The sequence below is a fragment of the Gambusia affinis genome, linkage group LG08, assembly GCF_019740435.1.
Source record: "Gambusia affinis linkage group LG08, SWU_Gaff_1.0, whole genome shotgun sequence".
Lineage (NCBI taxonomy): Eukaryota > Metazoa > Chordata > Actinopteri > Cyprinodontiformes > Poeciliidae > Gambusia > Gambusia affinis.
Genome location: NC_057875.1, coordinates 10,436,439 through 10,452,963, shown reverse-complemented (window position 1 = coordinate 10,452,963; position 16,525 = coordinate 10,436,439). Strand labels below are relative to the sequence as shown.

Here is a 16,525-nt window from a genome sequence, read left to right as displayed (position 1 = left end):
GTTAACAATCAATTCCATCATTTAAAAATGGATAGATTAGCGTTAGTGGTCGTTAAATCTGACTCTTTGGGCATCCTGAATACACTATTCCCACAGAAAAGTGTTTGTAGCAGCATCGGGATGAGGGGATGCAGTTTTTTTTTTTTTTTTTTTTTTTGTAGAAACAAGGCAATGGGCAGTAGTTAAAGAAAAACAGACAAGGGCATTCAGGACAATCCTGGAAGAAAATCTGCAGCTCTACAATTGGATGCATTAGATCAAAGTATTTTCATGAGTTGTAATAGTGCAGCCTAAGTATTGCCCTGAATCCAATTAGAAGGCTGTTACATAACTTACAAATTTCAGAACAGTTCCCCATTTCACCTGAATTAAATTGGGTCAGATGTCTTTGCAAAAGTATGGACAACACATTTTCTCTTTAATTGTCCGAAACAAAAATAAAATACATTCAGGTTTGTGTTTTTAGTCTTTTAGTGGTGTCATTATTTAATCATGGACTTGTGAAACACTCTGAGTAAAGGTATAAAACATTTGTCAAAAAATATAGCATTGCTGCCATAGTTTTGACAGCAATGTTTGTTCTTTTTAAGCACCTCAGACAACATTCTTCGCTTCTCGTGTGATTTAAAATTTAAGTTTGCGTCTTAGAGCACTCCCAACTTGTCTCAATTATGCTGTTAAAGAAGGCCTCTGTGGGAGTCACACCATCTGTCGCACATCTTGTGCTTCATTATTCCTTCTGTATGTTTCTGCCTACAGAATTTATTTCCACTCAGATTAGACACCTCTATAACGATATCAAGGCATAAGAAGCCCCATATTTTTTTTTCTATGCACAGCACCGTAACTGAGAAATAATAAACAAACAAAAAAAAAAAACACAACATTAGCATCTTGAATACTATGTTTGTTCAACTGTGCAATTTCATTTCAGAAATTGAGAAACAAAGGCCAAAATGACTGTGCTAGTCCTGATGCTGATGACTGTTTCGGGCACAGCCCCCTCATGGATGACCATTTCGGCAAACTAAGCGAAGACAGTGATTTAATGTACAAGCGCTGCGGTGTAAGTACTTCTTTTTGTCTCCTGCTATTTTGTGTTGATTTTTTGTCTTTATGTTGATGTTCACCACAGGCGCTAAACAAGAAAGAACACAGAGGTTGTGATAGCCCGGACCCCGATGCCTCATATGTCCTCACTCCTCACACAGAAGAAAAGTATAAAAAAATTAATGAGGAGTTTGATAATATGATGAGAAATCATAAAATCGTAAGTACTGTAAATGCAACGTTCTTGCTTGGCTTTGTGGCACAAAAGGATTTTTTTCCTTTTTATTTATTTAACTTTTGTTGCTCTCTAGTTAACTTGTGTCAGAACTACACTTCCTAAAGACTAATACCCTTTTATGGGGTTGCATTTTTTCCTTCAGTTGATTTATTTTGCAGCTGATGTTTTGGCACATCCTTACCAGATTGCATTTCATTAGCAGATGAAATGTTGCATGTTTCTGCTAAACAGATTACAGCCTATTATCAAGGAGATGGTTCCTATAAATTTGAGAGAGCACTAACTATTGTAACACATAACAACGTGCTATAAATACTTCAATAATTAATATGTTTTCCAAGTACTCCTATTATAATATCAGTGGCATGCTAGTTAAAAATACAAATCAAGATTATAGAATAACATTAAGCAGTAAAATTCTTGAGTGATTTTCTTAAAAGAGGCATGGTTTCATAAAAAAAAATATTAGGACTGGGCAAGAACATATTCTTTCTTACTAAACGACCATTTATTTAATTTTATTTAAAGACTCTTACTTTGCCATTAACAAACTAATGTCAGCACCCACCCGGCTCACTGGATGATACTGCGATGAAATGCACCTGTTGTTTTCCACTCAAGGCTTTGCAAAGTCAGCACTTCGGAAGACGATGCAAATGAATTGTGATTCTTGTACGTTATAGTCTCCTCTGCAGCTGGTTTCTGTTGTGGTGAAAAACAAAAACATTCTGAAGAAAGAGGTTTTTATTTTTATTTTTAAAGGTAAGGCTACTTCAGAAGTGCTGATTGCTGCAATGCCACAGTCGTCACAGTATGCATGACTTTGGTTTTGTATTTTCTGTTTTTGTTTGTGTTGTCTGTTTTTTTGTGTGTGGGTGCGTGGGCGTGTGGGTGTGTGTGTGTGTGTGTGTATGTCATGGACTTATGAGAGTCCATCTGTATTTAAAAGATCATGATATTTAAGAGATCATATTTTTTATTTATCAAAAATGAGAAAATCCTGAACATGTTATTTTATTTCAATTATATATATATATATTTATATATATATGAGATTCAATTAGACACAAAGTAATATGTTGCACCTATTTATTTCTAGGTATTTTGATGATTAAGGCTTGATGCTAATGAATAGTGAGGAATTTAGAATACGACACATATCCAATAGGAAATATGTTATTTTATTCTGTTATTGATTACACATTCACTGTTTCGACAGTTGTCCAGTTGACATTTATTGACACTAAAGGTTATTGCTAAAAATGTTGAATGAACCTACATTTGTATAGCACTTTATTAAGTCAGAGGACTCCAAAGCACTTTACACTACAATCAGTCATTTACCATTCATACACACAGTGATGGTGGTTCCAGCAAAGTACGGCATGCATATGGTGCATTACATGGACATGCACTTATAATAGGTCAACATTTCTGCATCTTTCTTGTCACTAGCCATTTTAAATTGTCAAATAAACTTTTTTTTTTTTTTCTTTAGGTGTTAATTAGAGCTAACAAATACACATTTGAAATATGTTACTTGAGTAATAAATCTTTAAATGTTTGATGTTTTGTAGTAAATATTTGAAGCAAATACATTTTTGAATAATAACTACAGTTTGTTGAGTTTCTTCTTTGTACCTTGTTATTGATGTTTAGCAGAGGATTGTAAATGTTTTAATGGAGCACATTTACTTTATTCATTTTTGGGAAGGTTTCTGGTCTTTGTAAATTTATTAGCTCTTTAAATCCCCCTCTTTGCAGGAACTGTCTTGATGTTGCTATGACAACTGACAGTCAACCACACATCAGAACTTGGATTTGGTATTTGCTGTGTGTAAATATTTATCTGTGTGTCTCCTGCTCCAGCCCACGGCGTTGCCTCAGCAGAACTTCTCCATGCATGTGGCGGTGCCCGTGTCCAATCCTAATGCCATGTACCAGGCGGGAGGGAATCTGGGCAGCCAGGCCCTGGCAGCAGCAACAGCTTCGCTGAATGAGAGCGGGATGCTGTCCCCTCCACAGGCCTCCCTGCACAGGAATGTCGTCTCTGGTGGAGGATCTCAGAGGCCCACCAGTGCAGGAAGTGCAGGTTAGTAAACAAGAAATAAAAAGATATTTCTTTAGTGGTAAATCAATTTCCGATAGATGTTTTCAGCTTTTGGTTTTCACTTCCAATACTCATTCTGGCTGTGGCAGTGATAAAATGCTTTCTTAAATTAGAAGTATAAATACTGAAAGCCTGGGGAAAAAGTGAATGTAATTCTCTTAATTCCCAGATTGTGTCATGAATAACATATGCTGTGTTAATTAGTGGGTTCTAACTATTTGTTAGCTATAGCTTCGTGACTATTGAAAATATTCTTGGTTTTTTTTTTTTTTTTTTTTCAGATTTTCTTTTATAGATCTCAGTTTGATAGATAGATAGATAGATAGATAGATAGATAGATAGATAGATAGATAGATAGATAGATAGATAGATAGATAGATAGATAGATAGATAGATAGATAGATAGATAGATATGTCTCAATAACACACATTACTTTGCATTCCCTATATTCTTGCTGAGTTCTTGTCAGGGCTAAATGTTCATCCATCTTGTTAGCTAACAATATCACATTTCCCGTTATGATGGATTGAAGAGAAGGTTTGAATATCTCTTCACTTTTTTTGCTCCTGCTCTGTCTCCAAAAAGTCTCCTTTTCAATTTCTCTGGGATTTCTGGTTCAGTTGTAATATTATGTCAGCTTTTCCCATGTTAACCAGCTTCTCCTTGTTGTAAACTACCCTGTTGCTGCGGTTACACATCATAACAAATTAGCAAAGTAAGAAAAAATATTGCCAAATATCTCTCTTTCTATGTAGATGTCTATACATTTATATGTAGTATATAGATATAGATGTAGATATTTCACTTTCTAAAATTCCCATCGTCACAGCTTACTTTATGAGCTTGGTGGAAAGATGTTGTCAGGTGAACTACTACTTTTATAACTTGTCTGACTCAGTCAATCAAAATGGCTCTCATAAGTGTTTCAAAAACTGGATAAGTACGTCTAATGAGATTTTTATAGTGAGGTTGGATTTGAAATGTATACAAAGTTAATATTTTACCTGCCCATAATAACTCCTTTGATGTTCACATTTGGTATAAATCCATATCAGTTGTTCCTGGAGGTCTAAGCTAATGGCTGGTCTAAGTGGGGGAAAGAGCAAGGCTGGTTTGTATTTGCTTAAAGCAATTCTACTCACAAACATCACGTTTGTATTGGACTGTTATTTTCAAGGAACTCTATCATTATTTATACAAGAAAGTCAATTGGGAGGACATGCACCACCAATGTTGTTCCTACTTGAAACAAGCTGAATGGGTGAGGAATTTCCAATGAAGATAAAAACCGAAACATAAAAAATAATGCAGTTTAAAAACTAGTGTTTAAACAGCATTCAGTTAGAGCTCTGTAATATTTTGGCTTTTTGAAAAAGAGCTTTACTTTTCTTACAAAGTTAGTCTGGCAGAAAAGGGTCTATTTATTTTACACAGGAAGATAATGCATGTACCAACACCTCCTTTCTTCAGTTCCTCTATGAACAATTGGCAGTATAAATAACTACCTAATTCACGTATTACAACAGTTTAAATGTTTGTAAAAAAGTTTTTGACTAGACCGCTATAACATTTTAAAGATTTGGGTTCTTATAAAGTAATAGCAATCCATATTAGTCTCTGCCCCTCCTTGATGGCCCATTAGGTTCAGTCCTCAGGAATAACTAATCTGTATGTACACTAAGTGAAGACACAATGTATACAATGTTATGTACTACATCTAAGATATCAACTACCTGGAGTCTTAACAGAATCTATTCCTTTTTAAAACTGATCTAAAATTTGCTTTCCAAAAGCACACTTAAATGCTCGACAGAGGTCTTGTCAAAACTAAAATGCTATGCTCATCAATTCAGCTCCTATAGGCATGCAAACTCAAACAACATGCTGATGTAGCTCTCCTTTACCATATATTTTAAAATTCCCCCCTGCCAAGAGGACACAGACACCACACTTTCATGTGCTGTGAAGATGAGCTCTGCTTGACATTCTTACGTCTGGTCTGGCATCTCCATCACATGCTCTGCTCGCTTACAGAAAGGATGCAGATGGTTAATCATATCCACTCTGTGCATCTCATTAGGTGGCATGCTGGATACCACAGACCTTTCAGTGCCAAGTGGTGCGGGCTCCAGCCCAGCGGGTAAGTCCTCCTGGAGAGATTCATTAGCTCTCTGTTCCTCTGCCCAATAGGCCTCCTGCTTAGCACACTGGCTGGGTAGATGCGTTTTATTTGAGATTGCTTCAAAGCCCTTGTCACCATGTCTGATGGATCATCCATTAGCCAAATAATATTTTCATAGCATGCAAAACAAAAAAAAAATGTTTAAAGAATTAATAAAATTCACTTTGTTTTTGTTCCTTTGTGCTAAAACGTTTCGCCAAAAAGGTACGGCAATTAGTTGTCTTCTGACATTGCATGGAGACCTCTGTTAACAGGTGCATCTGCTTCCCCCGGAGGCCCCTATAAGGCTGTAGAAGGTGGCTAAGATGCCTAGTGCAGCATAACCCTGCAGCTATTTAGGCCATGTCATCCCACTAAGTCCTTAGTACACAATGACCGGACAGGCTGTCATGGCTGAAATGTGTTCTGTGAGTTGTTGAGGCAGGTGCAGTTAACTATTTCCTTATGACTCAGCAAAATTGCTGGTGAAACACAAGATATCCTCATAGAACAGCATGACATTCGGTAAGAATAGTTTGACACAGACGTCATCCGTTTGGAATTATTACATTGGGCCAATAGCTTCAAAGAGTAAATCTGATCAAAAGACGGTGTGATCGTTTTAGGTTTTGGTTCCGTATTGGGGTCAAGACCTTGTCCCTCAGGAGGGGGGTCGTTGTCGTCAGCATTTGGCAAAGTGCAAACATGTTGCAGCTGTTGTTTGTACCATGTTTGCAGAGGAGTCGAGGCCACAAGCAGAACAAACCGCACCGGCCCCCATGTCAGATGACCGTTCCTGACATACTTCTGATTTTTTACGAGTCACAGTCATGAGCACAGCAGAGGCGTTTCAAAAGGGACAGATGGAAGACAAATTGTGTGATATTTCTTTTCTACTCAAACGGTGTCACAACTGTAGAAGACAATGCTCAGGAAGATTTATTTTTTTTATTTCCAAGCACGTCTTGTTCAGTAATTACTGCTTTAATTGCTGGATTGTTTGCTAGGTGTTCAAGTGTTGTTTCTCACATGTACTGTGTACTGTGAGCATTATTGGCCACATTCATTGGCAAACTATTTTCTGCTACTGAATTTTCTGAAATAAGCCATCTGTTGTTCTTGTCTGTGGCAGAGATAATGGCTCATCAGCACCTTTAAAAACACAACAACTTTTCTTTGAAGTTGATTTCAAGCTATACTCTACACAACGGTGTGCATACCAGTTTTTATTCCTCAATACGTGCTTTCTGTCCACAACTTGTACACATACAGTTAACCTCAAGTGCTTGGTCCCCGTCTGGTCTGAATGTTTAGGTGGAGATTGAAGATTTCAAATAGCATGCAATGTACCTTTAAACTGAACATATTATCTGATCTGGAAGAAGTACAAGCTCTTGAAATATATATACAAAATATGTGTACCTGCATTTAATACACATTTAATGCACTTAATGTTTGTGTTAAATCCCACTTATTCTGAGTTTTTTACACATGTAAGTTTATGTGAAGTGCTTCACTTATAATTTTAAATAGTTCTGAAAGTCAAATTAATATTGATTTAACTTAACTTATAGTTTTAGGTTCAGCTTTACATTAAAATACCAGTGACGTGCGGTGAGGTTCATAGCTGGTGAGGCACTGACGTCATCAGAATCAGATTTGCAAATAGATGCATAGATTGACAGCAGTTTACAGGTTATGTTTCACTTCTGCATCCTTACACATACAAACTGTAGCTCACAAAACACACATATTATCTCCTGCTTCGATTGAAAGTCCACTTGAGAAAACTTTTTTAGTGTTGTAATGTAGTCATCCATGTCGAAAGTCGGGATAAGCGAGAGGAAAAAAATTACTATCTGTATTATAATCTATCGCTGCACTTGACTTGCTTCCCGAATCGTTTAGCCTAGCTCGCTGTCACTTACTCGGCAGTTGAGGAGTGAACAAGACGAACGTCTGGGATCTTGAGCGCCCCCTGCCATGAGGCAAGAGAACTGCCTGCCTCACCTCGAACCTGTTCTCTGCCGCTTATAATCGCCATTACATCTAAACACGTTACACAAACACAGTTGGTGACAAAAAGCACTGTACATTATATACATAAGCTAAATTATTGGAAATAAGTTCACATATTAAATTAGTTTAAACCATTTTATTGACGCCGTACAGCAACATGCTCTCTCCGCTTAGCAGCCAGCGCAGAGCCAGGGGTTGCGCAATCCAAGGTGAGGCAGAGCTCGCTGCTGCCTCACCGGCATCGCTTCCAAGCATTTGAATGGGAAAATAAGAAAATTCAGCGATTTTGAACAAATAAAAATCGAAATTGGTGAAGCTACATGAAAAATAAATATTTTTTAGTACAAACCACCGGATGAATATAACAATTTAAATTACTTTATGATTATATATTTTCTTTCTTTCCATGATGGCTGGTGAGGCACTGCCTCACCTGCCTCCCCTGACCGCAGTCACTGTAAAATACTATCATTCAACATTGGCTAATGGAGTTATGCAAGAGCAGGGTGGGGTCTGTGTGATGTTGCCTTTATATTAGGAAAGTAATTTTCTTCTGTAGTGGGTTTTGATTTATCCACCTATGATTAGTTGAATGAGTAACATGTATTCCATCCTGATGAGTGATGCAACATTTTTTTTACCCCAGAATTATTCCTCTGAGATACAATAAAAGATCTGTACATGGCTTATGTTAGTTGAAAGCTGTTTTGTGCTGTCCTTGATTGGCTTCCATTATTTCTTCTCATTGACAGAAACACACGTGGGTTGCTGGGCACAATAACTCACCGTGTTTTCTTTTCTTGATCTTGAAAATAAAAACCGAAGGCTTCATTTGTAAACACAGGGCCTTATGTAATACCCCACCACCACCTTCTCTTTTTTCCATAGCCTGTTAATAATTCTGAACGATGATCATAAACCAAACTGCTTTAAGTGTTGACAGGTTTCAGCAGCAGAGGGTTTAAGGCAGGTGAAATCTGAATAATTAAGATTGAGTGCAGATGCTGGAAACAAGCTGCATCTTAAATTGTGGTTTGTTCCGATGGCTCTTGGCTCTGAAATGACTTTGTAGTTTAGCTGTTTGTTAAGACCTGTTACCTGTCTTGCGTTTGCTTGAAAATAATCATCTTACTCGGTCCTTATCCAACATGTCAGGGCACATTCCATAGATAACATGCTCTTATTGGAAACTTCAAGCCTAAATCAGTCTGTAAAAACACAGCAGAATGTTTGTGTTTGTCTGTTAATAAAATGAAAGACGACCGGGTGATAAACTGTCCTCAGGTTGTGACGTCAGTTCAGACAAACATCCAAAATGACTTGGATAATAATTGATCCTGGCAATATATCCTAGTAATAATGCAATAACAAAAACAACAACCATTGTATTCATCCTGTCATTTTGGTTTTGGAGATGAACAACTTACATCATTCAAGCACCAAATGAAAACAACCGAAACACCTCAGACACATCAAGCAGGCAGAGAACTTCTTGTGGGTATTTTGTACATTAGATTTTTTGTGTCTATTGGTTTATAGGCTGGAGTCTCATTAAAGCTTGCATTTGTGAATTTGTTGGTTGACTTTTTACTGTTCATGTCCAGTTTTGTTGTATAAAAAGTTGAATAGCAGTACTATAATTATGTTGATGGTTATTACAAGCCTCAACAATAAATTGTTTTCCTTCAGATTATTAAAAGTGAATGATATTTGCTTTACCTGGATAGTTGTTTCCTTTTCTTATCTGCACAATAAAGATGCTCCAGTCAAGATGAGAGTGACAGACGTAACCTGCTTGATCCATGTTTTCTCATTTAATTTTGTAGCAAAGTAAAGTCTTTGAAACGGAAAAAAAAAAAAAAAAAAAAAGAAAAAACAACTATGCAAGCTGGTTGACGTGCTTGTTAATCTTTTTGTGACGTACACTGTAATTCTTTTATGATTTAGTAAAGTGCTATATATTTAAAGCTACATGACCTTGGAAAAGTGTTTATACATCTTAAATACTTGTATGGTTCACTAACAAATATTATCATATAAATGTGGAAGGGAATGACAAGGACATGCGGTTTTAAAAATGTTTTCCAAATAAAAATGCAAAAAGTATAGAGTGAGTTTGTATGTAGCCTCTTGACTCAAATGTCAGAACAACTGCCTATGTTTTAGGGTGTCACTTTGTCCATGTAGTGACTTACATTTCTGCCCATTCTTATTTGCAAACAAACTTTGACTTGTAGAGAAAATTTGTTTTCCTTGTTGAAAAACAACATCCCCACAGCATGATGCCACCACCATGTAGTGCTTGAATTGGGTGTTCAGGTTAATGTCTAATTTTCTTCCATGCATGGCATTTTGCTTTTGGCTGACAAGACTTATGTTTTTTTTTTTTTTTGTTTTTTGTTCTTCAGAAGCTTTCTGACAAAGTAAAATACAGTTGTATTCCCCAACTATGTGGAGGAATTTGATTGGTTTGAATAATTTTGCAATGCACTGGAAAAAGAGCCTTGAGTAACCGGGCCTACTGAGCATGAATCATTTATAATATGGGGAGTGATGTTACAAATTACAACAGTACCGTGGTTTCCAGAGCTAAAACAAACAACCCAGTAATGACGGGGACGGTGGCTCCCTCCTCCTGTAAGTCAAAATGCCTGTTCTCAAAACAGCCTATTTGTCATCCCTGTTGTCCTGTTTTCTCTTAAAAAATAACTTCATGTTTTGTGTTCAGTGCAGCCTTCTTCTGGAGTTGAATACCAGCTCCCTAGTTGTTATCAGATTGGTCTTTACGTGCCAAATTGCCACATTGCCTCCCATTCCTTTACATGAAATCCTATTTGCACTAACTTCTCATTCCCACAAAATGACATCCTGGCTGTTTTTAATCAGGCTTGCTATTTTTGGAGCCTTGGACATTTACCCTGCTAATTCTGTAAACACTGTTTTCTTGTAGCAGCAGCCAAGTCTTGTGTGTGATCAAAGCCAGAGCTGATGGCGATAGCTGCTTGTACACACTGTTGATTCAGCTGTGAGATACTATTGTAGGCTTCATAACTGTTTATTTGGCCATGAATTGTTGCTCTCCTTATCTACAGTCAGCGGGGGCCATTGTTCCATTATGTATTTTACGCCCGAGCCTCTTTGTCGTGTACACACTCTGTGTTTCTGTCCGCTGAAGACAATGGACAAGTCTGCAACTTGTTGAAGTGTTAATGATCTGTAGACGTTTTGCTAAATAATGTGATTTTTTTTTCTTTTTGTTTTCATCGTTTTCAGAAATAAAACCACATTTCTTTGGTTGCAAAGACAAATTTCACTCAGACATTAAAAGCACAATGCCTTTAAAATCCAAGTGCACTTGATATATGACTTCTGCTTTGTTTCAGTTTTCCCAGCAGCTGGGTGCCTGGGTTCCATTAGAGAACTGCAGATCTTGTTCAGAGGAGTCGTATAGTATTCGGCACTTTAACAACAAAGTTAAAGTATTGTAGGTTTGCAAAACAGGAACAAGATTTTTTATTTTTTTTATAAGACGTGCTAAAACATGTCAACAGATTAAATTAAGCAGATGTAGACTTTTCACAGCATTGCTACTATTTGACACATTTGGACAGTGAGTCCTTGTAACAGGGAAACTCAAAGTCACGTTCATGTTTCAGACAGTTTTGTTAATTAAAGATGCACCTTATGAAATGAAACAAAGTTCTTAAGAACTGAAACTCTAAAAAAAAAAAAAAAAATACTTAAATAGTATTGGTTTCTACCCAATGACAAAATTCTTCAATTTTAAGAGTTTAGTATTTGTGCAACGGAAAAAGAGTTTTGAAAAAAAGGTGTGAATTTATGTTATATAGATAAAAAAATAATAAAGGAAATGACTAATGACTACGATCACCAAGGTGCAAACATTAAGACACAAGTCTTGCACTTTTTCTGTTGTTTGCATGACAAAACCACATAGCAAAACATTTATTCAACCGTTATAGACCCAGTTGTGTCTTTTTAGTGGTCACAGTACATTTGCCAGTGAACTGCACTTCATCCCCAAGATGCAAAGACTTGCCTTTGATGTAATCATTCACAATAAAAAATTAAAGGCTCATCAGTTTTGAAATGGACATTTTATTTTTGTAAATGCGCAGGATAATTATCCGAGTCGATTAAAACTTCCCAGAGGGTTGGAAACACTTAACGCCGCATGCTGCACGCGAGCTGCGGAACAAGACGGCGTGAGAGGTTTCTCATATGGCCGGGAGTGTTGTCAGTCACAGCCCTCTGGTTTGATGATGCGTTTCTGTTGCCATGTGTCTCTGCAGGGAACGGCTTCGTAAACCCCAGGGGCTCGCCGAGCCTCCTCAGCACGCCTAGCGGCAACGGCCTGGGTAAAGTCATGCCTACCAAGTCTCCACCGCCTCCTGGAGGGAACATGGGAATGGGGAGCCGCAAGCCAGACCTGAGGGTTGTTATCCCTCCATCGAGCAAAGGGATGATGCCCCCACTGGTGAGTAAAGAGCACACTGCCACACACCAATTTCATCTGCCCGAGAAACTGAGAGGCTGCATGAAAACTTTCATAGCAGAAGCATGTGCAGAATTTCCCTGCACATGTCTGTGGTGTTATCATTGCAGCACATCATGGTTTGCAAGTGAGATCATCACCTCATTTAGGACTTTGCTTATCTCCATTAAACTTTCTACAACAACGTTCTTTGTGAAATCAACTTTTTGCACTTTAGGAAACCTTCCTTTAAGATTCCTTCAGCCTTATGTCGTAAACATGTCATAACCCCATAGAAATTAATTCTAGGTTCATACAGGGCTTTGCAATGTTATTCATGGGCAAACACTAAGTGCTGCATAATTATGAAGCGGAAGGAAAATGAGTCATACTTTTCAAAACATTTACAATGAAAATTTTAAAATGGCTGGCATGCATTTATATTCAGTTCCCTAGAGTCTGTTACCTTTAAATAAAGTCACAATTGGCTTCAGAAGCCACACTTGTTTATAATGTAATCTCTGAATAAATGCAGCTTCTCTTTAAAGGTTTATTAATAAACATTAATTAACCAAATGCCCAATAAAGACCAAGAAACAAACCAGGTCAACAGTAAAGTTGTGGGGAATTTAAAGCCATAGAATAATTATTAAAACAATATCAGTGGATATTTTAATATTTGCACATCTCAAGCAGCACTGTCTAATTTATTATCCAAAGATTGAACATATTTGACATGGCTGCAAACCTTCCAAGACTTGGCCGTCCTCCTAAATTGACCGGCCAGGTAACAGATAGCAGCATAGCAAACTAGACAATCTATTGACATAAAAACATATTCTCTGAGCACCCAACCAATTTTGCAATACACTGTGGCAGATTTAAACACTTTAAGCACATCATCCTGATAGTAAAACTTTGTAGTGGCAGCATTCTGTTCTCTTCTTAACAGAAAACAAGGAAGCTTGTCAGAATTGATGAGAAGACGGTGGGGAATAGAAAAGGGCAATTCTGGAAGAAAGGATTTCCAGCAGTACAAAGACCTTAGCCATACAGCCATAGCCATAATGTAATGGTCTAAATAAGAGCGCATTTATGCTCGTGACAGTTCCAGCTGTAATGGTGACGAACGCTGTTTCTATGAATTAAGGTCTCAGTGGTATGAGTAGTTTTCAAAGGTACTGTTAAGTAGAATAGAGGGGTGAAGTATTATCTAAAAGCTGACATGTTGCAAGTGCTTCAGTAGCGGAGAACTGTTCCTGTGACGGAACAGTCTTGCTCCTCGGATGCATCAAGAGCAGACAGGACATATTATTTGAGATCTGAAACAGGTTCAGTCTGGAGGTTGCTTCAGTCTTGCCTGAGCTGTAGAGGCGGTGGAAGGTGGCTACCGTGGCAGGTCTGCAGACAGCTTGTCATTAGGCCATAATGGTATTAAATTAATCACATCTCAGTGTGACAGAGTGTAGATGAAGACTTAATCATGGGCCCAGGGTGTGAGCCAGATAATATCTTGTCGCCCTTGTCGTGTCTTCCCACAGCTATTGATTGAGGATGAGTATTAGGAGCCCTGGCCTGTTCACACTGTGTCCCACAGCAAAGGAAAGATGGAAGATGGGTTTTTTTTGTTTCTACTTCCAGGCTCAGAGAGGAGTCAGGGTGAACAGGAAAAAAAGAAAAAAACAAAACTATCTGTAGTTTAGGATGATTATTAGTTGATATTAGGAAAAAGTTTGAGTTTGAATCCTGTATCAGAATAAGTTATTCCTTATTCTGCTTAAAGGTTTTAAGGCACGGCTGTTCATAAATGCTCATAAAACGTATGATTTTGCATTGGTGGCACAACTCATCAGCAATTTTACTTTCAGTTGTGTCTCTTTTACAATAAAATCCTGACAGCTATCACCTCTACCCCATCCTGATCACTCTGCTCCTTTTCCGTAACTCTCTTCTTTCCTTCTGTCGAGGGCAGTCGGAAGAGGAGGAAATGGATTTGGTGAGTTTGACAAATGCCTGGGAAAATGGCTGAAATGTTAACACGCTTCAAGTAATCACATGCTAAACTGAAGATAGTGTCTGAAGAGGAAACACTTTTCCTCGAAAAAATTTAAAAGATAACAGCTTTTGTCACTGCATGCATTAAGTTTGGCCTGTGAAGAAGACTGCCTTGGCCTGTTAAATCGGCTTCTCTACTCCAAGAGTTTCAGTGTGCAGGAGTGCGTGATAGAAAGAGAAGAACTAATGCTAATCCTTTTCACTCTGCTATATTACAGTCATGGTTTGATGTCTAACAATTGAAGAGCAATGAGAAAAACATAAATCATATATTCTTTTTCCGAGGGAGAGAAGATTACATCATCCGAAATGAAATCATTCTGTGAGATACTTGGGGTTTGGTGAAGTCATCTGGCCGGATAGTGTTGGAACAATTCAAGGAAGCCATCAACTTTATGATGCAATCCGGCTTCAAACATAACCGTTGGCAGCTGCGCATATGTTTGTTATATTACACACAGAGGGTTTGTCATAGCATTGTTTTAAAAACTGCAGCGTGTCTGATTTTGATTATTAGGCCGTGTGTGCATTTTGTAGCTCACAGCAAAGCTCACTGCATGACCGCACCGAGCTGTGTAGGTGTGTTTGTGTGGATGCATGCCAGCCACTACACTGAAAAACCACCGCAGCTCCTCTGTGCGTCACTCTGGGAATTGAAATGTGTCATTTGCGTTATCCTCTTGCAACATCTCATTCGGGTGTTATGTGAGTGTAAAAGCGATCTGTTGTCTTGCGCTGACTTTCCGCGCTCTGAATGTGTATTTGATTGAACTTAGAGTGAATCTTGAGAGTTTTCTCTATCCCAATTCACTATTTTAAACATTAGGATTTACCCTCATGTTTGACATATTAGAGGAAAAAACTATAATAAGAAACCCTCCCAACCTCATTAGGGACAAGGGTGAACAGAAAATGGATAGATGGATGGATGGAACTATAATAAGAAAAGGTGGTTTTTACGGGGAATTTATAAATGTGATGTATGTAGTGAATACATTTGCACATGTGCTTTTTAGACTAAACTTTTAGATTTTACAGGAACATTTCAATTTTAAGAAAAATCATAAGTTAAGTTATTTCAGTAATTCAATTTAAAAAGTAAAAACATTGTATAGGTTCATTAAACTGACTGATGCAGCTGAAGCTGTATTGCTAGTAAAGTTGACAGCCCACAGAGTGCTATGTCCAATAATACTAATGGAAAGTTTAGAGGAAGGAAAAATGTGGTAGAAAACATGCAAATGCAATAGGGATAACTGGAGCCTTGAAAATGTTTTGACATAAAGCCTGTTTAGTAGTTTGGGGGAGATTTACAGAGTGTGTGCTGCACCTGGAGGCATAACTTCAGAAGCTAATGCACACGGAAGTATTCAGAGCTTTGACTGCAACAGTAACATCACTTGTGTTAAACTACCACAGAACCAGTGTCAACATCAGAATTTTTTTTTCTTACCTGAGCCAAAGAAAAAAAGGACTTGGCTGTTGGTTGGTAAATCAAGTCATCTTTTCAGGTGAAAGTAAATATAACATTTCATTTTGAAATCAAGTTCCCAGAATCTGGCATATCAATTGAGTGGCATAGATTCCACATTTTCACAGTCAGTGAAGATTTTGAGAGTCGTGTTATCTACTGGTGTGTTTTATAAATTCGTGAGTGAATGCATGCAGGAACTTTTGGAGCGCTTCATGCTTCCACCTGCTGACTAGCTTTCTGGAGATGCTGATTTGGTTCTCCAGCAGGGCTTGGCATCTCTCCACATAATGCCAGAAGTTCTGATAACTTGGTTAGTTTTCATTGTATCATTGTGTTTGAATAGCCAGCAAAATGGCCTGACTTGAATCAAAGTCTCACTCTCCTTTTTGTAACAATCAAAAGGAGAATGAGAGACCAAAACTGAACAATAGTTGAAGTTATTATTAAAGCTACCTTCGCTTAAAAAAAGATATTTACACCTCAGATGGGACACAGGCAGCTTCCATACCACACTGCATTAATCCAGTAATTTATGCAAAAGAAGCCCTGACCAAATACTGTGTCCACATACAGTACTTCACCTTACATAAACATACTGTGCAGTAGTATGTTTATGAAATTTCTGTTTCTACTCGTCTTACATAATATCATAATTTTCTGTGAATCTTATTTTTGGAATTTATTAACTGTGTCCCTTAATCATCAAAATAAAATTAAAAAACAACAACACTTTAAATATGTCTTTTTGTGTGAGCTGAATTTATCCAATTCTAAATGTTCACTTTATAAAGTTAATCACTGAATTACATTGTATTTTCTGTTATAATTTACTGAGATGGACATTTGCTGATTATGACTTGGAGGTTTTTACTGTGCAATTTAAAATACTGTTATATATTTTGCTAACTTACACAGCTTCACT

The 16,525-nt window shown here is 37.5% G+C and overlaps 1 protein-coding gene across 14 annotated transcripts in view; it reads left to right on the top strand.

Moving 5' to 3' along the window:
• Nucleotides 1–16,525, top strand: part of mef2aa (myocyte enhancer factor 2aa) — a 75,926-nt gene that overhangs the window by 54,575 nt on the left and 4,826 nt on the right. For 3 of the 14 annotated variants that reach the window (XM_044124174.1, XM_044124176.1, XM_044124175.1), the window contains 6 exons: nucleotides 935–1,066; nucleotides 1,136–1,270; nucleotides 3,158–3,380; nucleotides 5,480–5,539; nucleotides 11,893–12,077; nucleotides 14,047–14,070. In XM_044124174.1, the coding sequence (XP_043980109.1) occupies nucleotides 935–1,066; nucleotides 1,136–1,270; nucleotides 3,158–3,380; nucleotides 5,480–5,539; nucleotides 11,893–12,077; nucleotides 14,047–14,070 (759 nt within the window). The remainder of the gene's footprint in view (nucleotides 1–934; nucleotides 1,067–1,135; nucleotides 1,271–3,157; nucleotides 3,381–5,479; nucleotides 5,540–11,892; nucleotides 12,078–14,046; nucleotides 14,071–16,525) is intronic. The other 11 variants (XM_044124180.1, XM_044124181.1, XM_044124178.1 and 8 more) reach the window with 11 other exon arrangements.